Source organism: Coffea arabica, chromosome 7e (assembly GCF_036785885.1).
Source record: "Coffea arabica cultivar ET-39 chromosome 7e, Coffea Arabica ET-39 HiFi, whole genome shotgun sequence".
Taxonomy (NCBI): Eukaryota; Viridiplantae; Streptophyta; class Magnoliopsida; order Gentianales; family Rubiaceae; genus Coffea; species Coffea arabica.
The window spans coordinates 42,192,995-42,219,901 of record NC_092323.1 but is presented as its reverse complement, the minus strand read 5'-3'; the positions used below and the strand labels follow the sequence as shown (position 1 = coordinate 42,219,901).

Below are 26,907 nucleotides of genomic sequence, written 5' to 3'. Positions count from 1 at the left end.
TCTCGACTGGTATTCTAATCTAAAACTTGAGAAGATGAAGACTTGTTAGATCTGTTTACTGCTTTTGTGAGGCAATATAAGTATAACTGTGAGTTTGCGCCGACAAAAACCACGCTTGAGGGACCAAAAGGAAGCCATCAGGAGATCATAAAACATATGCTAAACGAAAGCTTGCTATTAAAGTGGAAGCCCCCATGACCGAGAAAGAAATTGTTCGCACATTCATCAAAATCCATGACCCGCCGTACTTTGAGGAGATCTTTCGTATGACTGGATGCTCATTTGCAACTATTGTTAACAAATTGGAAGAGTTTGATGAGTTCGTCAAGGTAGGAAAGATAGTTAACGTGTCAATGTTGAAAATGCAACTGGAAACCCTGCAAGGTCAAAATAACAGTGGAAAGCAACCCCAATTCAAGAAGAAAGAAGGAGAAACCGCTTTCATTTGGGATCAAGGCCCCTCAATTAGACCCAAATTTCAGAACCACCCCACCTATTCATCACCCTACCCATATTACCAAAACTCTCGTCCTGTCTACCATCCTACCGTCAACCATCCTCAATCTCGACCAAACTACACAATTGTACCCACACCACCCTTTCAAATTTCTCAACCAAACTTGCAAACCCAACCTCGACCCCCATATAACCTAAGACCCGTTCCGCCACACAACCAAACATATAACTATTCTCAATCTCTTGAAATCCAAAATCAATATCTATATCAAATCTTTACCAATTTGGGCCGACCTCTCGACCAATTATACGAGCAACTTAAGACTACTAGTAAAATTGGTGTTGTATCTCCTAAAACCTACCTTGGGGGGATCCCTGCTGGTTATGATCCCCAAGTTATCTATGCCTATGATTCTGAGAGTCCCAGCCACTCTACTATTAATTATTGAGCATTAAAGTATAAAATTCAAGACATGATTCAAGTTAGAGACACAGTTTTAAGGAGAAGGGATGAGTCAAGGTCAATCGTCAGCAAGAATCCTCTTCCTGAGTATAAAGGAACTGTAGGGGCTATTATCACTGAGGAGGAGTTTGAGGAGTCTAGCCAATATATTGTAGATGAGAACGAAGTAATTGGAATAGTTGAGAAACCTTTTGTGCTTGAAGAAGAGTTGTTGAAAATAATGGAGAGCCTTTCATTCTGGACCGGTCAAAACCTGTGGTACTTGAATTTCCTAAATAATCACCTCTGCATAGTTTACAAGAAGTACCATGGGTTTATAGTGAACCTGCTTGATTGATTAGGGATATCGAGGTACCAAAAGAGGAGGGGGTTACTGTCACTAAAATTGGAAAGACTGTGGATGAGAATATGATGCCATCCAAGTCATCTGTGACCGAGAAAGAGGCATTAGATTTTCTTAAAGTTGAAGGAGTGAGTTTAATGTCGTGGGACAGTTGGACAAAATGCCTGCGCGAGTATCCATTCTTAATTTGCTTTTAACATCCAAATTACACAGGGATACATTACTCAAGGTCCTGGAGGAAGCGCAAATACTGAAGAATATCCCAGTTGACAAGTTTACTCACATTGTAGGGAATGTGTTGGCTGCTAATCACATAATCTTTTCGGATGAAGATTTAACCTCTAATGGGATCGGGCATAATAGGACATTGTATAACTCAATGAGGTGTAACAGAAAGCAGCTACCAAGGATTTTGATAGTTAATGGATCCGCCCTCAACATCTGTTCATGGAATACTCTTGTGAAACTTGGACTTCCAGATGCTAAGTTGCAACCGTCTGCCACGATATTAAGAAGGTTTGACAGAGTCAGAAGGGAATCAATGGGCGAAATTGACTTAGTACTGGGATAAGAGCCGCCCAATTTCAAGTAGTTTGCAAAGTTATGAACTTTTCAAGTGTTTATAACGTTCTACTTGGACGACCTTGGATCAACACTTCTAGTGTCGTTTCATCTTCTTTCTATCAAAAGGTGAAGTTCATTGTCAATGATCAGCTCATCACCATGTTCGTTGAGGATGATTGCACTGTGATCATTAATTTTGCATCAAAGGAGGAGAATGGTAGAAAAACTTTGGCTACCCCCCATCATGTGGCTGACATTGTGTCCATAGGTGAGGCATCTGAACAAGATTTATTGACTAAGACCGGCCTGCCAGAAGCTAGCATCATGATGGCCAAAAAAATGATAACAGCAGGGTATAAGGTAGACAAAGGTTTGGAGCAAAATTTGCAAGCCATTTTGGAACCTATAGAGCTTTTTGAGAAGAAAGACACGTTTGGATTGGGATTCCAACCGACTGTTAAGGGTAAGAAGGAGATGCAAACTTGCAAAAAGGTAGAGAATGAGGGAAAGCAGATCACTATGAGGACGAGCTACTGGAAGAAATGGAGTTCGCGACCATCCCTAAAGAAGCCATGCAAAATTGGACTACAGATTACCTTTTCTCTCAAAGGGAATTTCAGTAAATTTAGGGGATTGTTCTTGGCCAAAATCAATGACAAAAAGCTACTTTATTTTTAGTTATTTGTTTCCTCCCAGTGTCATGTTAATACACGTTTTGTTTAAATGAAAGTCCGTTCCCACTGCACAGTTCTATCGAATATGTATTTGTTTTGACTAATATTTTAGGTTGCAAAGTTCTTGTTTTTTATTCCAATATCTGTCTGCTTCCTTAAATTCAATGAAATGGAAGATTTTTGTCCATATTTATTATTGTTTACTTATTTATTGTGCATGTTTACTTTATTTTCAAATAGCCAAAAATAAAATCATTTGACCCTTCGGATATCATTGCTCTGGAATTCAATGATTGCCAACTCGATATCTCTCACGAATTTAAAATTATGAAATTCAAAAATCAAAAAGAGAGTGATAGCGAGGAAGAATCCGAGTTTATTTTAAAGATTTTTGAACAATATGAGAAGAAACCCAAGCCGAACTTAGAAGAGACAGAAATCATTAACATTGGCACTAAGACGGAGGTTGAAGAAATTAAAATCAGCGTGCATTTGAATAAGGGGCAGAGAAAAGAGATGATTGAATTCTTAATCAAATTCCAAGACGTGTTTGCATGGTCGTATGCAATGTTTTGAAAACCAGACCGGATCAGCCGGTTCGATCGGTTGAACCGCGAACCTACCATGGCATCGGTCCGGTTCTATTCTTTGGTTGACTTTGCTAGAGAACCGGTCAAAACCGTGAAACCCGGTGAACCGTGTTGAACCGGATTGAACTGCTTTTTTTTTTTTTTTTTTTACTTTTTGCAAAATGCTTCTATCAAAATTCGAACTCAAGACCTTTGCAATAGAAGACCAATGTAGTAACCATTGCACCATCACATTTTATTTGCTTTTTTTGATAACTTATTTATATAAAACAAACATCTATATTTCATTTTTCCATTTTTCTTACAAAACCTCATCCTCTCACGACTTTTTATTTTTAATCTTCAACTCTTTCTTTCTCTATCATCTTTTCTTTTGTTACTCCATTTTTAATCAAACCTCATTAGTTTTAATTTATTGATGTTTTCTTCTATCTTTTTATTTTGTTTTTGTCCATTAAATTGGAAAAAGTTAAAAAAGAATTTTTTTTTCTTTAACCCAAATTATTTAATGCTACAACCACTCACTTTTATCTCATTTTTTGTTTCTTATCAAGTTTGCATTTCTATTTTCAATTCTCTTAACTTCTTTCGAACTCCAAACTTTCTTTTTTAAATTACAATCTTTAATTCTCAAAGACGTAAATTAAAATTTAAGTTCACAATGTCAAATTCTCATAGACGTGAATTTTGTATAATTTCAAAAATATTGTGATATTTTTGGGTTGGATTTAAAATTTTTTGGTAGATATAATTGAAATTGAGATGAAATTTATTTATTTTAACTTATAATTTAAAAAATTTATTTTTGAAAATCCAAATTATTCAAAAATAGTGAACTTTTCATCATATGAAGTTTTAAATTAGTCCATTGCATGTCTTATTTTGTGCATATATATATTTATATAAATTATTTTTAAAAAAATTCATTGAATCGAGGTTGAACCGGTCCGACCGGTTGAACCTCGACTCTTTCACCTCACCGGTTCAATTGACGGTCCGGGTTTTAAAACATTGGTCGTATGATATATGCCTGAAATTTCAACAGACATAGTAGTTCACAGATTGCCGACTGATCCAAATTTTTCGCCAGTAAAGCAAAAGCCGCGCAAATTTAAGCCAGATATAAGTTTCAGAATCAAAGAGCAGATCAAAAAGCAGTTCCATGCCAGAATCATTATAGTGTCTCATTACCCCATGTGGCTTTCAAATCCTGTACCTGTTTCGAAGAAAAAGTGGAGAAGTGCGAGTCTGTGTCGATTATAGGAATCTTAACAAAGTTAGTCCGAAAGATGATTTTTCGCTGCTAAACATTCATATTCTTCTGGACAGCACCACGGGACATGAAATTGAATCTTTCGGTGATTGTTTCACCGGGTATCACTAGATCTCGATAGCTAAGGAAGATAGAGAGAAGTCTGCTTTCATTACTCCGTAGGGAACCTTCTGTTATCGGGTAATGCCATTCGGATTGAAGAATGGTGGAGCTACCTATCAATGGACCATGACCACTTTGTTCCACGATATGATTCATAAGGAGATGAAAGTCTATGTGAACGATATTATCATTAAATCTAAGAAAGTTGAAAACCATCTGGTTGATTTGAAGAAATTATTCGAAAGGTTGAGGAAATACAACTTAAAGCTGAATCCTGCAAAATGTGCTTTTGGAGCTCCAGCCGATAAATTGTTACTTCCTCCGTCCCATATATTTGGTTTTATTTGGGGATATGTGCTTTTTATGCATAGTACACTTCACCAAAAAAATTTTTCTTTTCTCCACTTTTGCCCTGATGCACAGTACACTCCACTTTTGCCCATCACCCTTATCTGATACAAACACTTCTTCCGGAGACATTGATGTGACAAGTGACAACTCTTCAAATCACAAGCTACAAACCTTCTTCCGGCAAGAAAATTTCATCGTCTTTTACTACTCCACTTCCTAAATTTCTTCCATCTTTTGCTAATAAATTCTTAAAATTTTGCTCCACCTAACTTTCGATAGCAAGTTGACGCTAATGCTCAAGGAAGAGATGAAAACTCTATGGGATTCAATTCTTCAATAAAGGTTCATCTAATTTGCACTGCCTATATTTGAATTATTCATCTAATCAAAACATATCAAGATTGAGTTTTTTTTTATTCTCTTGCTATGATTTGTTTTTATTTTTTTTTTTGGGTTTATGTCAAGAGGGCGTTAATTCTTGTCTTGCTTAATTATAATTTCTGGTTTTTTTGTTTTTAAGATTTACCGCCAAATTGGTCTAAAACTTTTGCAAGTTGGCGGATTTCTAAAAATTGAATTGCCTATTTTAAAAATTTGTTAGCTAAGGAATACCACTACTCACTCCTAGTTCTACTCTGTATATAAATATGAGCATTATGCTCTGTTTCATTGGCGACTTTTTAAAGAAAAATGGATATGCTTGATGACATTGAAACTTCCTGCAATCGTATAAAGAGATTAACTAATGAAGAAAGGCAATCCATTTTTGAAACTCTCTTGCAGTATAGTGATGGTGGAAAATTGAGAAGAGGGACAATTAAGAATGTTGTAGACTTATTTCAGATAAATGTCATAACTGTTAGCAGGATTTGGAAATGAGCGGCAGTCTCTTTTGCAAATGGAGGAGTAGTTGATGTAACTCGGAGATTTACAAAAGGACCTGGACGGAAATGAGTGGAAATAGATTTCACCTCCGTTATGACAATTCCTCTTCGCAGCCGAACAAACATTCGTTCTCTCTCCAGTGAAATGAAAGTGGCTAAGTCAACTCTTCATTGACAAATTAAAGAAAGTGCTATTAGGCCGCATTCAAATGCATTGAAACCACAGTTGACGGATGAAAATAAGCAAGTAAGACTTCGATTTTGCTTGTCAATGCTTGAATATGAAAGTCTCAATACTAAACCAGTTTTTAGGAGTATGTTTAATGTTGTTCATGTTGATGAAAAATGGTTTTATATGACTAAAGAATCCAAAAGGTACTATCTTCATCCTGAGGAAGAGCAACCTCTTCGAACATGTAAGAGCAAAAAATTCATTGCAAAGGTTATGTTTCTAGCTGCTGTAGCTCGACCTCAGTTTGATTGCTCTTACTACCGAGAATTTGATGGCAAAATTGGTATTTTTCCCTTTGTATTAAAAGAGCCGACAAAAAGGAATAGTAAAAATTGGATTGCTGGTACATTAGAAACGAAGCCAATATTGTCAGTGGCTAAAGAGGTGTATAAAGAGCCGACAAAAAGGAATAGTAAAAATTGGATTGCTGGTACATTAGAAACGAAGCCAATATTGTCAGTGGCTAAAGAGGTGTATAGAAGATGCCTAATTGAAAAGGTTTTGCTTGCAATACACAGTAAATGGCCACGTGAGAATGGTACTGAAATTTTCATCCAACAAGATAATGCCAAACCACATATTAATCCCATAGATTCTGAATTTATTGAGGCTGCTTCAATGGATGGATTTGATATTCACTTGTTATTTCAGCCTCCTAATAGCCCGGACATGAATGTTCTTGATTTAGGATATTTTAGGGCCATACAATCACTTCAACATCAAGAAGCGCCCAAAACAATTGATGAGCTAATCCTTGCTGTTGAAAAACCATTTGATCAACTATCAACTGAAAGCCTCAAAAATGTTTTCTTAACATTGCAATCATGTATGGTAGAGGTGATGAAGAACTTAGGGGAAAACAATTACAAGTGTCGCACATTGGAAAGCATCATTTAATGAAAGATGGTTCTCTTCCTCTGCACATTGAATGTAAAAAAGAACTTGTTAACCAAGTTCGAAGTCATATACAAGCTTGAAGATGGTTTCATTGGATAGGTTCACTTATATGCAAAACTAGTTTGTGCTTTACAGTTTATGTTCCCTACTTCTTTGTTTATGGTTGTTTACACTAACTTTTGTTTTTTTTCTTCTTTATATAGGTATTGAAGTATACTAATCAGGTTTTTACAAGTAAATGGCAGTACAAGTGGTTCGATTTTGCATCTTATATTTATGGTAGTTTACACTTACCTATATTCTTTATCTTCTTATTTATTGGTACTCAACAGTATAAGTGCTTGGATTTTGCAAAATGTAAAAAAGGACTCAATCTTTCTTTTGATCAGTTATTCTTGTTTGCTTAATGCGTATCTATGAAATATTGATATGGCAATTTATAAAGATGCATATCTATGGAAATTGGTAAATTATTCTTGTTTACTTAATGCATATCTATGGTTGTTTACTTATTAGAAATATAAGTTGAGTTATTGGATATGGCAATTCATATTTTATTATTTTTTAGATTGATTCTTTTGATATTCTCAATTATCTGCATCTTTATTTGTTGTTTTGATTAACTCAAGTTTTTTCTCATCTTACTTGCAGGGACTTAAAGTCTAAAAATTCAAACTTTTTGAACTAGATGGTGCAAGTACTTTAATTGTGCAACGATTGGAGTACTAAAAGTGCTTACCAATTTATAAATTAAATGTTTTTGCTCACTTTAGTAAGGTGACTTTTGTAAAGCATGTACTCCATATAAAGGCTCATTTTGGCCGAATGTTTTTGGTTGAATCTTGTATGCTAATGCCTTTTTTTCCTCTTTGGCTGGATCATTTTGATTGAGTAATAGGTGTGGGCTACTTCTCTTACTCCGTTTGTGCCAATGTAAATTTTTATTTTTTCATAAAAAAAGATGTGAATTTTAATTTGTAGATCTCTAATTAAAATTATAGAAAAAAGATATACACTTTGTCCTGCAACCGAGAAAAGAGAAGCACTTTGTCTTGAAACCAATGATTGTGGGACCCATACACTTTGTCCTACAACCGAGAAAAGAGATGCACTTTGTCTTGAAACCAAAGATTGTGAGACCCATAGCATTTTGTGGGCCAAACTATAGTATTCTTTATGGCCAAACTATAGTATTCTTTATGCATAATTAATGAAGGGTATGGAGGGAATTTCAGAGTATAAAGTAGTTAAAAATAGAAAACATGACAAATATTTTGGGACAACCAAAAAAGAAAAGAATGACACTTTCAATGGGACGGAGGGAGTAGGATTTATTATGAGTAAAAAGAGAATTGAGATTGATCTGACAAAAATCAAAGCAATTCAAGAGATGCTCATACCGAAAACTCAGAAGGACGTGAAAAGTTTTTTGGGAATGATCAATTCTATCGACAGATTTATCGCTCAATTAACGTCTACATGTGAGCCTTTGTTCAAATTATTAAAGAAAAATGTGCCGATGCACTAGAACAAAAAATGTTAGCAAGCTTTCGATAAAATTAAGGATTATCTGTTGAATCCTCAGGTCTTAGAGCCATCGGAATCAGGTCGACCTCTGATCATGTATCTGTCCGTGTTGGGGTGAGGCTATGGGATGCGTGTTAGGACAGCATGATGACTCGGGGAAGAAGGAGCAAGTGATCTATTACCTCAGCAAGAAATTCACCGCCTACGAGACCAACTATTCTTTTCTTGAAAGGAGTTGCTGGGCCTTAACTTGGGTCGCTCAAAAGTCGAGGCATTACTTGCTTAGTCACACTACGTACCTTATTTCTCACTTCGACCCTTTGAAGTATTTATTGGAAAAATCGATGCCGACGGGACGTATGGCAAAGTGGCAGATGATTCTTTCAGAGTTCGATATCATTTTCACTACACAGAAGGCAATCAAAAGTCAAGCCGTAGCGGATCATTTGGCCGAAAATCCAAGAGAAGATGATTACCAGCCATTACATACATATTTTCCTAACAAGGAGATCTTATTTATTGGCGCATTTGAAGATATGAACGAGCAATACCCTAGGTGGAGGTTATTATTTGATGGCGGTTTGAATTCTTTTGGAGCCGAAATCGGAGCTGTTTTAGTGTCACCTGAGGGAAACCATTACCCTGCTGCCGCTAAATTATGATTTTCTTGTACTAACAACATGGCTGAGTATGAAGCTTGTATTTTTGGACTAAAAATGGCATTTGAGATAGAGATAAGGGATTTGATCGCGTTCAATGATTTTGATTTGCTAGTGCATCAAACACTTAAGTCGTGGGTAATGCGAGACTCAAAAATCATGTCGTATCATTGTAATCTACTTAGTTTGGCCTATAAGTTCAGAAGTTTGAAATTCAGGCATATCCCTCACACTTGCAATGTTTTTGTTGATACTCTGGTCACTTTGTCTTCTATGATTCAACACCCGGACGAGCTGGTAAGCGAACCTATTCAGATTCAGTTCCAAGATAAACCGACACATTGCTTAACTATAAAAGAGACCTCTGACGATCATCGGTGGTATAGCGCCATCAGGAATTTATAAAGACGGGATCTTACCCTCTAGTTGCTGATTCAACTGCCAAAAGCTCCTGGCGCAAAATGTCATCAAGATTTTTTCTGAACGGAGAGGTGTTATATAAGAAAACATCTGATTTGTGCCTTCCAAGGTGCATCAATAGAGAGGAAGCTGAATATATGATGAAAGAAATTCACAGTGGTGTATGTAGACCCCACATGAATAGGCACTTACTGGATAATAAGATCATGAGAATGAGGTATTTTTGGCTCACCATGGAGTATGACTGTGTAGACTTTGTCAGGAAATGTATTAAGTGTCAAATGCATGCCGATATTATACATGCTCCTCCTACAGAGTTACATAGTGTGACTACTCCTTGGCCCTGCTCAATGTGGGGAATGGACGTGATTGGAACTATTGAACCCCTAACTTCAAATGGGCATCGATTCATCCTGGTAGTGATCAAATATTTCACCAAATGGGTTGAAACGACATCTTACAAGAGCGTGAACAAGAAAGTAGTATTCGATTTTTTGAGAGACCACATTATCTGTCGTTTCAGAGTGCCAAAGACGCTGATCACTGACAATGCCAGAAACCTCAATAATGACATGGTAGATGGATTATGTGAACAATTCAAAATCAAACATCGGAATACGGCTATCTACAGGCTTCAGATGAATGGAGTAGTAGAGGCTGCAAACAAAAATCTGAAAAAAAATCATTCGCAAAATGACGGAAAGGCATCGAGATTGGCATGAGAAGAAGCCGCATGTATTAATGACTTATTGGACTGCAATTAGAACTTTTATTGGGGCAACGCCTTATTGTCTCATGTACGATATGGAAGCAGTATTACCCGCAGAGGTTGAGATCCCCCCTTTGAGCATTTTAATGGAAACTCAGTTGGATAAAGCAGAATGGACTAAACAACAACAGGAGCAACTATCCTTGATTGATGAAAAGCGATTAAATACCGTTTGCCACGAACAGTACTATCAAAGGCGAATGGCTCGTGCCTACAATAAGAAGGTCAAACCTCATCTATTCCAAGAAAGGGACAAAGTTTTGAAACGAATTCTTCCCATCCAAGATGAAGCTAAAGGAAAATTTGCTCCAAATTGGCAAGGACCTTTCATTGTTAAGAAGGTATTGCCTGGAGGAGCACTTATTCTCATAGAGATGGACGGACAGATTTTTCCTCAGCCAATCAATTCAGACATGTGCAAGACGTTTTTTATCTGATTATGTGAATTTTTTTGAAATACGGTTTAAGGTGGACTATAAGGCGGGCCTTTTTCTTTTTCCTTTGAACATTTTATCTCTAGTTCTCCCCTTTGAACCTCCAGAATAATCTACTCCTTAGTTTGGTAGCCGCCTAAAGATCGCAAACCACACACTGGGGCTAATTTTATCTTACATTTGTAAATAAATTTAAAAAAAAAAAGAAAAAAGCAAAAGCCAAACTGGGAAAAATTTTTAAGTTTCAATAGCCCTATACTGGGGCAAGATTTTATAGAATGTGATCTTAGGATTTTTTAAAATCCTAAAAAAAAAAAAATTTTGCCTTCCAGCCATAACATTTCTTAACACCACGCCTAACCCCATTACAAAAGCCTTAACGCCCCGACTTCCACCTTAGCAGTGACTCTAACAGAAATTTTTTTAATCAAATGGCAAATGATGTCAATACACTTTCGTCAATTTTGCAAGGGAAGGATTGTCATACTGATGCCATCAATTCTTGAAACATATTTCTAAATCGATATAGGCTATCGGTAAAATTTGTTAATTAGGTGAAAACCTGAAAGGGCACCTTTTCAAAAAAAAAAAACAACAAAAAAAACAAGCAAAAGCAAAAGTAAAAGAAAGAAAATAAATGGGTTGGGGCAACCTTGGTGAAAATCCGAAAGGGTGCTAAGGTAGGGTTTTGAATCACGGACTAAGCTAGAAATAGAAAGCCGAGAGATTCTATATTCGTTTGGATTTCTCCTCGTGTTGAGCTTCTTTTGGCAACACCAAATTTCAGAAATGTGATATCTGAAGGGGTCAAGTGTGATGTTTTTCTCATCATAGATGGGTGATTCGAATTTGTATTTGAGTCTCCAAATTGTTCCGTAAACTTTGTAAGAGTCATTTTTCTTGTTGAAGAATTATTTTACTCCATTTGGTGTCCACATGAAATAATTTTGTCTAAAATTTTTATTTGCGTTCCATTTAACTCACCCAAAAGACAATCCCTGTAATCTATCGTAATTGGTGCATAAACATATTTCTTATGGTCTAAACTCAGTTGGCTGAATACAGTTGCTAGCAGATCAAGAAGGGGCTACACAAGATTTTCGAATCAAACAGTTGTGCGATATTAAAAGGATCAAGTTTCCCAAGACTCGAGGGATCACATGCTAGTGGCATTATATTTCGTTGTAATTATTTCTCTTTTACAGGATTGAACTACACACATTTTCTTAAAGGATCAGAAAATCAGTAATCATTCAGTCAAGTCTAATCTATACTGGGGCAATTTTGCCACAAAGGTGACATTTTATCATTTAAGTAAGTCTAATATTTGTTTAAAAAATAACAAAAATCACTTCGCACCTTTTGATTCAAACACATTTTTTGTCTAACTCTTTTATTTTGTTAGATTTGGATTTTATCCCACCGAACATTTATTTTGTTAGATTTGGGTTTTATCCCATCAACCTTTTATTTTGTTAGGTTTGGGTTTTATTCCATCAACCTCGTCGGATTTGGGTTTTATCCCACCGAACGCTTATTTTGTTAAGTTTGGGTTTTATCCCATCAATCTTTTATTTTGTTGGATTTGAATTTCATCCCACCAACCTTTTATTTTGGATTTTATCTCACCGAACATTTATTTTATTGGATTTGAATTTTATCACACTAACCTTTTTTTTGTTGAGTTTGGGTTTTATCCCATCGAATGTTTATTTTGTTGGGTTTGAATTTTATCCCACAAATCATGTCAAATTTAAGTTTTATCCCACCGAACGTTTATTTTGTTGGATTTGGGTTTTATCCCACCAACCACATCGGGTTTGGATTTTATCCCACCGAACGTTTCTTTTGTTGCATTTGGATTTTATCCCACCAATCTTTTATTTCGTTAGGTTTGATTTTTATCCCACCAACCACGTCGGATCTAGTTTTATCCCACCGACCGTTTATTTTGTTAGGTTTGGACTATCCCACCACTCCTTTTATTTTCTAGATTTAAATAATTAAGTTTTGCTAGTTGTTTCGATTGTAATTGAGTCAGATAGATAAATAATTGGGTGTCTACGTCTTTATCTTGAATTTTTTTGAAATCTAGATAAAGAGGGGCAAACTATAGACAACAAATTTTATCATTTTATTTTTTAATTTTATTTATTTTATTTTGTTTTGTTTCACTTCCATTTCTTGAAAAAATCAATTTTTTAGAAAAATCAAAGAAAAAGAAAATCAAAATCAAAATCAATTTTTGTTAATATATATATATATATATATTTTTTACTCACGCGACGTTCATGAATTCATTCCAGAAGCCATGAACGTAGTCGAAGTACAAAATGGCAGCAACAAGCTCCATCCCATTTCCACTCAATTTTGTTGCTTTTTTCTTTCCATTTAAGCCCCCCATTACAAGGGACAGATCATCTTCCAATTCTTATCCCAAATCTGCCATCTAAAGGCTCAAAATCATCCCTAAAAATCGATTTCATCGCACCCATTGACATTAGGGTTGGAGGGGGCTTTGATTCCATATAAATAGATAACAAGGGGGTCTGAGAAAGAGAGAGAAGGAGAGGAACAAGTGAGGAGGCGGTGGAAAAGAAACCCAAAGAGAGAAAAAAGTGAAAAAAGGAAAAAAATAAATTTTTCTGGAAAAATATGATAACCAGGTTGAGCCGCCAGCCTTCTTCATCACTAAATTCCGATCTCGTTTTGAGTTTTTGGAGCGGATTCTCTGTTTCTAAACTTTCTTGGGAGGGATCTGAACAACTTTTATTCAAAAACTGTTTGGAAAAAATGTCTCCAAATCAGTTGAATCGGGGTTCCAAGTTCCAGGTTCACCATCGCTGAAATACCTGCGGCAAAAGCTCTTTCAGTTTCGTTTCCAAAACCAGCGCGATTTCTTGGAGGCATTTCATGTTCATTTTACTTCACCGGGGTTCTAAGGTAACCATAGTTTCTCCTCTTGTTAGTTTAACACGATTTTTCATGAAACTCAAGCCTGTTAGACATGAATCTTGAGTTATTTTGCTGCTGAGTTTTGCTTCACATTTCAACCGTGCTCATTTTTAGATGATTGGCTTAGTCATGGCTCTTTGCTGTTTGAGTTTAGCTTTGGGATTGTGAAATAAAGTTCATAAGATCTCATTTGTTTTGATTTTGTCTTGTGTGGTTTCTAGGTAATGAAGAACTCAGAGTTGCAGAAGAAGAAGAAAGCTTCTTTGTACTAGGCTGCATGGATTTTTTAAAATTGCACTTAGATCCCTTAATTTTTTACGTAATTTCACTATGATCCAAAAGCTTCTGCAAATGAATCAATTTTGCCCCTTTTAAACTTTAATCTTCTTTTGGATGTTTTATGTGACTTGTTAGGTAGATTAATTTTGAGATTTAATACATAATTAAGGTCTAGCATTTTTTTGTAGATTTATCACTTTGTTGGATTTTAGTAAAATAGGTTAGGTTGGGTTAAGTTTTTTTTTATATGGGCTTTTGGTTAAAGTTTGAGGTTTATTTTGTTGGGTTTCACATGGGTTTGGAGGGTTAAAACCCAATGTTTTCGATTGGGGTTTAAGTGATAAAAAAAGAACGGGTTGGCCTGTTTGTTTTCTTGGACTTTTACTTGGGCTAAGTGGTTTCTGGCCCGAAGGAAATAGAAAAATGGCCCAATGGCCCAATTTCTTAAGAGAATCTGATGACAAAATTTGTGCTTTGACCCTCGGACTTTTAAATAATTATATTATGGCCCTAAAAACTTTTGATTTCTTTCAATTAAGTTCCTATTTTAATTGCATTTTGGTCCTAAACTTTATTTTTCTTTGATTTTGATCCCTAATCTTTGTAATAATTATAAGTTTTCCCAAAAAATTTCTTAATTTTTGCAATTAGATCCCTGATAGTTTTATTTCTTAAATACAAGTTGTTTTTCTCTTTAATTGTTAATTACACCTCATTTAAGTGCTTTAATTGGTAGATTTCATAGTTATTTTCATTTATTTGTTAATTAAATTGGTGTTTTGACCATTTGTTGATTTTGAAGTATAAGTAGAGCAAATTTCACTCCATTTAACCACAACTTCAAGGGAGGTAATCTCTTTCATTATTTTAAATTCTTTTACGTGTTCCAATGTATTTTTATGTGTAATTGCATGTTTTGAGTGTTTTTTTATTATTCATGTTAAGTTTTCATTTTTTATTTAATTTTGATGATTATTTGAGAGGCATTAAAATGTCAAATTGTAATAGATAAGGCGCTCAAGACATGTATTTAGCTAGATTATATAATAGATAGGTTTTAATTTTGCCAAAAATGTAATTAATTAGATAAATGTAATAGTTAAGTTATTATTTTAAAATTTTTTCTTAAATTGTAGTTAGGGCCCCGAATGTAATAGTTAGGCTTTTATTTGCTTGCGTGTTTGCATGCTTGTGTGTTTACGTATTTATCCGCTTTCACTAAGGTTTTGCATTTAGAAATTATGCCTATGTGTTATGTGTTTTATGTGCATTATGTGTTTACTTGCTTTAATTATGCTTTATATGATTTATTTAGTTATAGTAAATGCATGATGTCACCACACTAGTCCAACGCTAGTTGTGGCTTTTCTCCCCGATGTCTCACTAATCCAATGCTAGTGAAAATTTTGTAGAAATGGGATTGTCCAATGCTAGACCCTTTAGGTTGTTATCGAGCAAGATTCATATTTTGCGTGACATTCATAACATTTTATACATATTTTCCATTTTTAGGATATTTTCTCATCTTGCATGATATCTCCTAATAATCTCCCTTGTCCTTATGTGTGTGAAACATAACATTTAGAGTTGCATTTCATTTAAAAAATTAGAAGTGAATTAGTACATTTGCTTGATTAGATTAGGAGAATCACCCTTCAAATATGAGAAATGAACGAGTATGACTTCTTAACTTTAGCACGCTCATGTCTCCTCTATAAAAAGGAAAATTGAAATCACGAACCTTAGTTTTCTGTACCCGTTATGTTGCATTTCTCTCTTTTAGGTCATGTAAATTTATATATTATAATTTTTCTTTTTCTTTGAATCTCATTTTTACATATTTGTGACCTCTTCTAAGAATCATTTTTGGGCATCACAACTAATGTGATTCGCACCAATTAAATTTTGAAAAGATATTCCAACCCTTTCGATATTCTTTAGATCTAAATTTGCATCCATATAGAAAACACCCTAATATAATAAGCTTTATAGGTTAGATTAAGAAAATTTTCGACTAAATTTCGCTAGGTTGAAACGGTACTTTAAATTTGATTCTATCAAATCTTTGTCTTCTCTTTTTTCAACCGTGACTCCCGAACTCTTTTCTCTTGTTCTTAAAAATCTGGAGTCGTCTAAAAAGGGTTTTATCTATTTTTTTATTAAAAATGCATTTTTAGGTGACTTGGTACACCTAAACTCGATACTAAGTGGCGACTCCTTTTTAGACTATTATTTTGGGCAAAAACCGTTGCACTTTTTAAGTCCCATTTTAGGCCATTTTTCTATTGTTTATTCTTTAAAATAAAAGACTCATTTTTCACTCATCATTTTCAATTAAACTCAAATTTTTCAATAACCTATATATAATATAAAATTATTTTATTTTTCAAAAAATGAGGCGCGACAGTTAGGGTTATGTATTTATATAAAATTTGGTTGAGAAAATAAGCTTAGTAAGGGTAATTTAGTCCAAGGGCAATATAGTCCTTTTATTATCATGTTAGTACGGGCAAATTAGTCAAAACATTAAATTAATTACTAGGGGTAAATTAGTGATAAATTTCAAAATAATGAATAGGGGCAAATTAGTGAAATTTTTTTTAATATAATTTGTAGGGGCTAATTAGTCTGTTTATTATCATATTATTATGTAAGAGTATGGTTATATAATAGTCAATATATCATTTATAAGGCAAATTAGTTCAAATATTGTTATATTTGTAGTAAAGACAAATTAGTCAAAAAAACTTTAAAATTAATTAGTAGGGGTAAATTAATCCATTCATGTTATATTATCACGTGGGAGTGGGGTTATATAATTATAAGAGTATACATTTGTATTATTTGTAAAAATAAATTAGTCTAAAATTTTATCATCTTATCTGTTAGTTATCCTGAGATGACTAGAACTACCTCCCTCATAAGATTATTTTATTCCATGAAAAGGGATTAATTCGATTAATTAGAATGTATCATCTCATGTATAAAATGCAACCAAATATGGGATGACACATGATGGTTAATTCAATCATGTGTCATTCCATGAACCAAATAGACCCTCAGTGTATACAAGAAAAGCTCTATTAACAATTATAGTATAGCTTACGCATTGTTTAGAAACTAGGTAGTGAGACCTCGCGTTTGACGCGGGGTGCTCTTATTAGGTGAATTGACTGTTGTTTGTTGGAAGACCTTGTTGGGAGAGAGGAATCATTTTTTGAATGGTTAATACAATAGGGTCTCTGTGGTTATGTTATAGTTTGATATATTTTATTAGATGGTTGTGAGACTAAAGATTTGTTAAATCGATAAAAAGGATCTATTAGAAGAGCAACGGGAGTGATTTTAGTAGAAGTAACTAATACTTGTAAAAATACTACGATAATTTGCGAGTAATATTAAGCTTTTGGTGATTGCAAAGATGGATACAGAGGTGAGAATCACATAAATTCTAGTTTATCACCAAAATAACAAAAGAACCTTGTTGTTTGAAGCAAAAGTAATGCATGCCTAGCTAGTGTTTTTGCATGTCTAGCAAAAGTAGATTTTTTGTCATTTTTTTGCTTGACTGTGAAGTTCAGTTAAGCTTTGGATGCTTTGCTGTCTTTGTCAGTTCTTCTTCAAGATTTCATTTTACCGAAGATGAGGAACCTTTGTGGTTGCCTTGATCTATTAGGATGACAGATAAGGTTGATGTTGGAGTGAGAGTCGGGGAAACTTGTTCAATGGAAGCCACGTTTTCTGTGGTGTTGTTTTTTAGAAAGGATGGCGGAGTTGCAACTAACTCTGATGGTTGTGCTTCAACAATTTGATGAGTTTTTGGATCTTGTCCTGGTTCTTCTGGGATGAAGGCTGTGAGGAAAAATAGCGGGAGAAGATGTTTTTGAGAGGGAAGATATGATCTCATCTCAGAGAAGAAGTTTTGATTTTGCAATTTTTCATTAATTCTGGTAAAGGGCGGCGATTCTCCCTGTAAAAAGATAACTTCTATTAGTCATTTTGGTAGACAATATTGACTGAAATTGTATTTGTTTGTATAATTATATCAAAGTTGATATACCTGTAGATGTTTTTCATATATTTGAGTGACAATGAAATCAAGGAGGGTCTCAGCATTTAGATCCTCTACTGTTGCTTCGATGAAACCAATTTCATCATAAACTTGTGCCTAGAATTTAGCTCTGCGGTAGAGATGATTATTAGCATATGAGATAGAATATGTGAAGGGTATAATAAGGAATTTTAAGAACTTGAAAATGAAGTGACTTTAGTTTTGGTTTTGTATCTTTGAATCCATAGAAATTGCAATCAAATTCCGTATCCATGGAGCACCAGTGATGTTGTTGCAGCTAGTACATGTCAGCAAGAAAAATCGCTGATTGCAATTGATGATTCTAATTTTTCCTCTAATCCAAAAGTTCTTTATCTAATTCAAACAGAGTTATATAGATGTTAGTATAATTGAGTCAACGATACTATAAAATAATAAGATATGCAGTTGACAATGTAGATTATTGATGGATATATGTCCATGTTTTATCGGATTTGATGATGCAAGAATCTGTCCAATCAAACAAACTTCAGTGTTGAGTGGTGCAACTGTTTGTTGTTTATTTTTCTCATAGTCTTTCATTGATAACTCTATGAATGTAGGAAATGTTCTCTTCAGACCTGTGATAGTAAAACAAATGTCAGTATTCATGTGGATAGTTAGGAAGAGAATTTTCAGTAAAAAAAAAATGATATTTGTACATGAAAATATACCAGGTTTTGAGAGAAGCAGTCTGATGTAATGGGGTATCCAGGACAATTGTGCTATTTGGCCGAGTGCTAATGTCAATTCCTGATTTATTGTGCCAAGAAAGTAAATGGAGCTATGTTTATTTAAGTTAAATGTAAATAGCATCAGTTTGATTTTAACTATATTTTTACCATGATAGGTGGTGATTCTAGGTCATAGAATCAGAATTGATGGATGAGTGTGGATTGTGTTGATGAGTTCAACACCTTCATAGTAAATGTAAGGTTCCTACATTATGAATATTAATGGTCTACATCTGTAAATTTCAATATGTGGGTGATACAGTTGAAAGCAAATCATCAGTGATTTCTTGATATATGAAATGTTCTGTAAGTATATTTATTTTGCAGTTTTCAGAGTTAAGATCATGAGATATTTACTTGGGATTCACAACTCTGAATCTTCGAATTCTACGTGGTCCTCTTGCAGTACCAACTACTTCTTCTGGGAATGCATGGATTGCTACACACAAGATATCTTGTTGAACATGAAAATTTTTTGATTAGAAAATGTATAGTAAACTACCATATAGTATTCATTATTCATGAATTTTTATACTGAATCTGTCTGCATCACTGTTCTTGTATTTGTCAAGACTCCAAAATGCAGTGATATGAAAGCGGTTTGCTAGCTGAAGTGAGTCTGTTTTGCTGATTTTCTTGATGAAGACAGCTTTAGTGAGTGTTAACTAGAGCGGAATAGAGCCAATTTGGTTTCTTGGATCAGTAACTGGTACAACAGCAGCATTTGCAATGTAATAGATCTCATAAAGTTGTAATTTCTCATGAATGTAATTGACATCTCTATTAAAGGCAATTGCTTGAATTGATTCATGCTATCAAAACAAGAGGAAAAGCAGTAAGCGAATAAGGAGATATTAATGGTTTCAAATTTTGTTTATAGTTTGGTTATTTAATCTTGTTGTTTTGTAATTGATAACTAAGAAAGTCTGACAATTGTCTAGAGAGTGATTTATTGATATATATATAATTTGATGAGAACGATTTAGATAATTAAATTTTAGTATTTGAAAGCTGAGTTGCAGAAAGAGTCTGTATTTCGATCACCTTTTTTTTTGTTTTGCTGGAGAAACAAGTAACTAAATGAGTAAATGAAATGTTTATCAGAGTAGTAATTTATTGGAGTGGGAGTGTGGGACTATAATTGGTTGGATAGTAAAATCATAATTTTTGATGTGTTAGTTATTCAAGATGACAATCAATGGTGTGAGAAATATTAAAAGTAATAGTGAGTTTTGTATAAGGTAAATCGAAATATGTTTCTGGCCTGTTCATCTGAAAACATTAGTCTGATGAACCAAGAACCTTGATCCTTTCATTGATAGATTGGTGATTTTTCAGTGAGGATTGCCTTGATCATCCAATCTTTTGTCTCATGAGTCAAACTGCTAACAGGAATACATCTGTCGCCCATAGCTACAATATATGAAATATATAAATTAGTGAAGACAATTATTAGCAGTAATGACTAAAAATCATAAAATGCAAGCATGTTAAATATGATAAACAAAGGAGAATGTGTTGTAAATAACTTGGATGCAAGTTGATATAGAATACAAAAGATTGGTACTTAAGTGGCAGTTGCAACTGCAAGTATTTCTTCATAAACAATGTTTCGAGTACTATTGTCTGGCATGCATTCAAGCACAACTGGTCTTAGAAGTATCTTTAGTTTTTCCGCAGTTCCTGCCCTTAACATTGCAACATACAACTGGCTATGTGAAAAAACTGGTTCTTTTAAATATATTCCAACAAAATCAAGTGTCTGGCCTTGTGATTTGTTAATAGTCATTGCAAAACATAGTGAAACAGGGAATTGAGTTCACTTGAATGGTATTGGGTAAGATTCATCATTTGAGATAAGAAGTGGAATTCAAGGAATGAAAACTTGTTTTTCACTATGATTTCCTGAAGTAATTGTGCATGAATAAGATTGCGAGCAAAATTCAAACAAATTAAACGTGTTCCATTACACAAACCTTCAGCGGGATTCAAATTTCTCAAAAGAATTATAGGACAATAAGGTTTCAAGATTAACTTGTGAGATGATAATCCTGGCGATTGGATAGTGTTGAGAAAATCTCAGTGATCAGCTTGCTTTGAGGGGTCAAGTGTTTCATTAAAACTCATGTATCTTGTTTCTTGACCAAGAAATCTTTGAATCAAAAGGTTATTTATATCATGGACAAAGTCATTTATTGTAGTAAGAATGGCTCTATTGATGACACTTGAAGTATTGTGAATGAAATCAGTGAGTGATAGATAGACAGCACTTATTAACTAATCAAGAGAAACAATATCATTGACAAAAGTATCAGGATAGATAATGGCAATTGAATTTTGCTGTCTCCAAATGTTGGTTGTCTCATTCCCAATTCTAAGCAGAAGATCAGAAAACTGGGGATCCAATCGAGCTCAGATATTTTTAGTTAGATGCATTTTTTGCAGCTGAGGCTAGATGTAAGAATTGACAAGTGATGCAGATATATAATCTTCTTTCTGACCTCTTCGAACAACAGGGAGAGTTTATCGAAAATCTCCACCAAACACAATGATTTTGACACGAAATATAATATCACAATCTAGAATATCATGAAGCATTGCATCAAATGATTCAATTGCATATTTTTTAGCCATTGTTGCTTCATTCCATATAATCAACTTTGCAAGTTTTAGAAGCTTACTGATACTGCTTTGTTTTGAGATGTTACAGGTTTGCTTGCTGTCTTGGTGAAGTGGAATCTTGAAACGAGAATGTGCCGTGCGTACTCCTGGCAATAGCAATGCTGCAGCACCAGACATTGTTGTTGCTAGTGCAATATGACCTCTTGATCTCACAATTGCAAGCAATGCTTTATATAAAAAAGATTTACCAGTTTCACCGAGACCATCAATGAAAAAAATAACAAGAACATTTTCATTAATTTTTTGGATTATTTTGTCAAATGCAAACTTTTGTGCTCTGTTTAACATTGAGACTGAAGCCAAATCTTCATCAGAAATAGGTATCTGATACTCAACTTCAATTTCTTTCAGAAACTTATCTGAACACAACACATGATAAGGAATATCTGTGAGGTTGTAATCAGTTATATCTTTTCCCATGATCTGGAGATGCTGGTCAATCAAGTTGAGAACTTGAATTTGCACTTGTCGTTGCAATAAAGCTGAATTTTGTTTAATGTCTTCTAACAGATGATTCTCAAATTTAAACCAAGCGGCTCTTGGATTTGTTGGTGTGAAGTGTACAAGTAGGAGAGTAAAAAGTTGTCTTAGGAAACATGGCATGTTGTATACAAGTGCCTCAGATAAACATTCATCAAAACCATTGTCTATTTAGAGTAATCCACGTAGTTTTGCAGCTTCTTTGTATGAGGATGCTTGGTGACCGTCGACAGATTTTTACTCATCAAAAGAGGTTGGTTTTCTCACATACATAAGTAACATTCTGAGGTAATATCTTTCTCCTTCAATAGGGTGTGCTGTGTTAATACGGCTGATGATCTCTCCACGTTTTCTGTCGATTCACATCCTATCACCTTCATCCCAAGTAAAGTATCGAGGAAATTCTCTATAGAGACAATTGAGGTTCTGTGCTTTTTTATTTGTTCGATTCATAGAGAAAAATTCTGTCAATATTGTCCTTGAATTTCTTTCATTACCAAAAACATCTTGCAATGTCTAATCTTTGGTAAATGATATAGGCTGATAATTTTTCAAATGTAAATGCATTGTTATTACTGATGATGACTGTTAGTTACATCAAATGCAAATATCCTTCACATAGCTTCAGGAGCACAAATTCATCTAGCAGATTGAAAATTATGAATCTCATCAATGATATTTTCTGTCTGTTGAGCAGTGATCTGATACATAACCTTGTCGTGTTCCTTGTAGACGTACTTGTAAATATATTATACTGCTTTAATAGCAGAGCATATCTCGACATTGATGTGATAGTCAAATTTTGCAAGCAAATATGCATTATATGGCACAATCCAGCGATTCTCAAACAGATGATCCCTGACAACAATATTTTTTCCATCGTTGTGCCTTCTGTAAACAAGATAGGAGTTCTTTGTATGTTTAGTGTATGCATAAAATTCTTTTGGATAGTTATTTCTACACTTGCCATTTTGACATACAGGGCTGTTTGGATTCAATGTACCATATGGTCCATGAAAGCGTGTGCTTTATTACCAATGAATATAAATATGGTGACCTCTTAGATCTGGCAGTTCTGTAGAAACAATTCTATTATATGTTTCAGGTGAAAACATCTTTGATCTTTGTCTAAGGATAATCAGGAAATGAGCATATGATAATCCTCGTTTCTGAAATTCAATCACATAAGTATAAGCTGCGACTTCACCGAAGAGATTTCTTTTGAACAAATCATCTTTTAACTACTCAATTTTTGCTCGAAATACTTGGGAAATCAAATGTGGTCTATTTTGGATTTCATCTTCATCTGTTTAATGTTTTTTTTTATCTCTGGCCAAGGTGGATTACATGTCATAGTGAGAAAGGTGTCAGGTTTTTCATACCATTGAATAAGTGACATGGCATCCATATATCTTCGACGCATATCTTTGGGGCCTTCTATAAAACTCGCTGGAAGAATAATTCGTTTACCAATTTTTTATCTTGAAATCTCACTACTTGTTACACTATCCATTAGTTCTTGATAAACTTCAGTTCTTAAGTGTTGCTGCCTATTTCTGTGAAATTCCAACTGTGATGTCTCCAACTTAACATAGGTCTCCACTGAGTACTGTTGTAGTAGTCTTCCTATGTGTAATAGATTTGATTCATCACTATCTCTTATTTGAAACTTATATGCATAATATCCATGGCAAGATATTGTTGGTCTCTTGGTTTTCTTTTTTTTTTTGACACTGTCAGAAATAAACAAGAATATGAATTAGTTATTGAAGGGACAGAATTAAAATATAGGTAAATATGCATAAATGTTTTGGAATTGTAATTGATTGTGAAAACTAATAATATAAATGAGGAATTGAATGGAAAGCAGCAAAATATAAATAAATTTGAATGAGTCTTTTGAAATTGTGATTAATTGTTATCAATACTTTTTTCTTCAGCAAAAATGACTTCATCTATGTGCAAGCAATTTTGGGTTGAGAGAATACTTTGCTTCAGGCATGTTGCACCTGATTGGTTAAGAATGTCTGATCTTGGTATTCGCAGTATACCTTAGTGCCATCCAGTCTCACCCTTTACAAATATAAGTGGATATTGAAGTGTATCATAATAGCCATAATATTGTTTTAATATGCGCTTGCTTCCTGTCTTTGTGAAATCTGGATAATTTCAGTGCTATCACCAGTGTTATGATCATTTTTATTCCATATTGCTGCTACTTGAGACACTACAGGAAGGTTGTAGACTCTTTGATTCAAACCTGGATCTGATTTCAAGAAAATTTTGTGATCTTCAAGATCATAGAGGTCCACCAAGCTTCTTATGAAGGTGGAATAAGGATTATCATGAAGAATATGTTTGAGCTGCTGGATAATGGATTCCTTGAACTTACTAGAAATTGCCATCCAATTGGCTATCTCATGTTGCGTATCATAAAAATATAATTACAGGTTTGTTGCTGCTTCATCTTCAGAAGGATCCAATGGATTGATAAAAGTGATAAATCTGGCCCTGTACTCTGAATGTATATATACCATTATTCCTTCTACTAAGATTTTTATCATAATGAACACCAAGGGATGTAAAAGCAAACGTGTTATTGTAATTCCTGATGCACAATCGAAATTCTCAAGCTTCAGGAGTATTTGCCCTATAAAGTTGAACCAATTTTTCTGGCATATGAGTTTCTGCTAAGTGCATTTCACCTGCTGAACAACAGAATCTCGGTGGCTCCATGTAGAATCGCTCAGCACGACAAAAAATACGGTCTTGAACTTCTAGCAAAACACTTGGGTGAAGTGGTATTTTGTTCCAACAATGATATGTTTCTTCTTATACGACGTGGACCTATAGAATATGGAATATAGGTGCCTCTAACTGATAGGGAAAAGAGAAAAAGTGTAAAGAATCCAAGGCACACTCACATACACATATGTATATATAAATTTATAATATCTAGCTACTAGTTGGATGCTGCAGACTACTGGTTGATGGACGGCCTTGAGATAGAACAGTTGATAGTAGAGGATAGCAAGATTGCAGAAGAGATCACAATAAAGAAGAATGGATTCAAAAGTTCGAAAAATTAATAGTTGTTAGTATATAAGAAGAGAAGAGAAAAGTATAGTTGATAAATAATTAGTAAACCTACCTAAATCTACAGCTAAGGAATGGTGCATAATATTTGTTTGAAAAGCTATCCAGGAAGGATGTTTTGAGAGAGCAGACAGTCAGTTGTTGCAAGAACTGTTGATAGAGGCAAAAAAACAAACAGTAACAATTTGTAAGGTTTCATAAGGATTTGATAGCCAGTATAAAACAATTAGATTAGGAGGCTCAAGAGAATACTTTGATTAACAGTGTCGTTTGTCGAGTTGAAATGCATGGTTGACTGATCACAAAAGTTAACAACAGGCATTTGAAAACATGTACACTTGGCTTTCAATAGAGCTGAAAGTGATACATCATTATGAAGAGGAACATCAACAAGTGTATCATCTGTTGGAGAAAAAGGTATAGCATGGGCAGTGTGGTTGTTTCTGTTTTGATATATAGTATTCTGTTGTGTTTTTTGTTGTTTCTCTGTTGCTTTCTTAGCAATCTTTCTCATCGACGTTGATTAGCTTGTATACGATGCTCGACTTCAGAAATAAATTTGCGCTTTCGGCCCATATCACAAGATGACTCTTGGTAGCAAAAGTCACAGAATTGACAGTGAATGTGATAGCACAAGTTTTATGTTATAGATCATATAACAACAGTAACAAAGAAAATCCATACGTGCTGGAAAAAGATAAAAATAAAAATGGCAATAAACGATGGGAATGACAAATATATTTAAATAAAAAAGAAACAAAAGTAGAGAATGAAAGCAAATGATATAGCTATGGGTTAATATGCAAAATTTAAATTAAAAAGAAATGCATGTACCTTGAAAGTGGGGCAGGAAAATCCACAATCCGAATTAGACAGGAGACAGCTGATGCAAAAACAGAGATGAAATGGAAAATGTCAATATCCTAAAATGCTATGTGAAGGATAACCAAGTTTCGATGCTAATACTGTAAATATCAATTCTAGGGATGGCAATGGGGGGCACCCGCCCCGCAGGGGGCTAATGGGGAGGGGGTTGGGGCGGGGGAGTGTACCCCCGCCCCATCCCCTCCCCCGCCACCCGCTTTAAAAAAATAAATATATAAAATATATATGTATATAATTATATATATAATATATAATTTAATTAGTTACAAACTTATTATAATGATATTATTAGTTATATGTATTATATAATGTCTATTAGTATATATAATATAATTGATATTATTAATTATACTAATAAATATATATGTGTACTAATAAAAATTATTAATTGGTTATACTAAATTTACCAATACATTTATACTAAATCCCTAATTACACTTAATACAATAACATTTTTTTCTTAAAAAAAGCACAAGCACAATAATAAATTAGTAATTGTATTTGTGCCAAAAGTGAAAACTTGACTACTTTAGTTATATTTATTTCATCATGTTGGATTGTATTCAAATAATTTTTATTTGATTGTTTTTATAAGTTTCAATTGTAAAATTACAATGAATAATAATTTGATGATGTGTTGATATTTTAGTACTTGATTATTTGTTAAAATTTAACCATAATAAAATTATATAATAAATTTTTATTAGCCCCGCCGGTGCTCCGGCGGGGGAAGCGGGGCGGGGTGGAGACGGGGCGGGGGGAGCGGGGGACGGGGAATGGGGCGGGGGCTGGGGGGAGTTTGTAGGCAACGGGGCGGGGGATGGGAGAGAGGTCCCCCACCCTAACCCCGCCCCGTTGCCATCTCTAATCAGTTCTAAAAAAGAGAAAATGCAATGGATAAATACATTTTTGTGCTGATTATGATTACATGTTTATATATTAGCGAGCAAAGTACAACAGACAAAAGTGGAGGATAGTACAGGGAAAATGTGAAACGGTGACTAATGAATAAAAGTGGGAAGAAAATATTTGATGAATAAACATTTGAAGTATTAAAAAGAAATCAAA

General features: G+C 34.3%; 3 protein-coding genes across 3 annotated transcripts; 2 read left to right on the top strand and 1 right to left on the bottom strand.

Moving 5' to 3' along the window:
• Positions 1-6,016: 6,016 nt before the first annotated feature.
• Positions 6,017-6,829, top strand: LOC140011377 (uncharacterized). Its single transcript, XM_072060168.1, has one exon. The coding sequence runs from the start codon at positions 6,017-6,019 to the stop codon at positions 6,827-6,829; it is 813 nt and encodes a 270-aa protein (XP_071916269.1).
• A 3,299-nt stretch (positions 6,830-10,128) lies between these two features.
• On the top strand, positions 10,129-10,641 carry LOC113700857 (uncharacterized). Its single transcript, XM_027221290.2, has one exon. The coding sequence runs from the start codon at positions 10,129-10,131 to the stop codon at positions 10,639-10,641; it is 513 nt and encodes a 170-aa protein (XP_027077091.2).
• A 10,578-nt stretch (positions 10,642-21,219) lies between these two features.
• Positions 21,220-21,798, bottom strand: LOC113700856 (uncharacterized). Its single transcript, XM_027221289.1, has one exon. It carries the CDS (start codon positions 21,796-21,798, stop codon positions 21,220-21,222), a length of 579 nt encoding a protein of 192 aa, XP_027077090.1.
• Between the last annotated feature and the right edge of the window lie 5,109 nt (positions 21,799-26,907).

Bases quoted from the DNA above. Each gene is read 5' to 3' on its own strand.
- LOC113700857 (XM_027221290.2), top strand. From the start codon at position 10,129: ATGACGGAAAGGCATCGAGATTGGCATGAGAAGAAGCCGCATGTATTA.
- LOC140011377 (XM_072060168.1), top strand. From the start codon at position 6,017: ATGTTTAATGTTGTTCATGTTGATGAAAAATGGTTTTATATGACTAAA.
- LOC113700856 (XM_027221289.1), bottom strand. From the start codon at position 21,798: ATGGGAAAAGATATAACTGATTACAACCTCACAGATATTCCTTATCAT.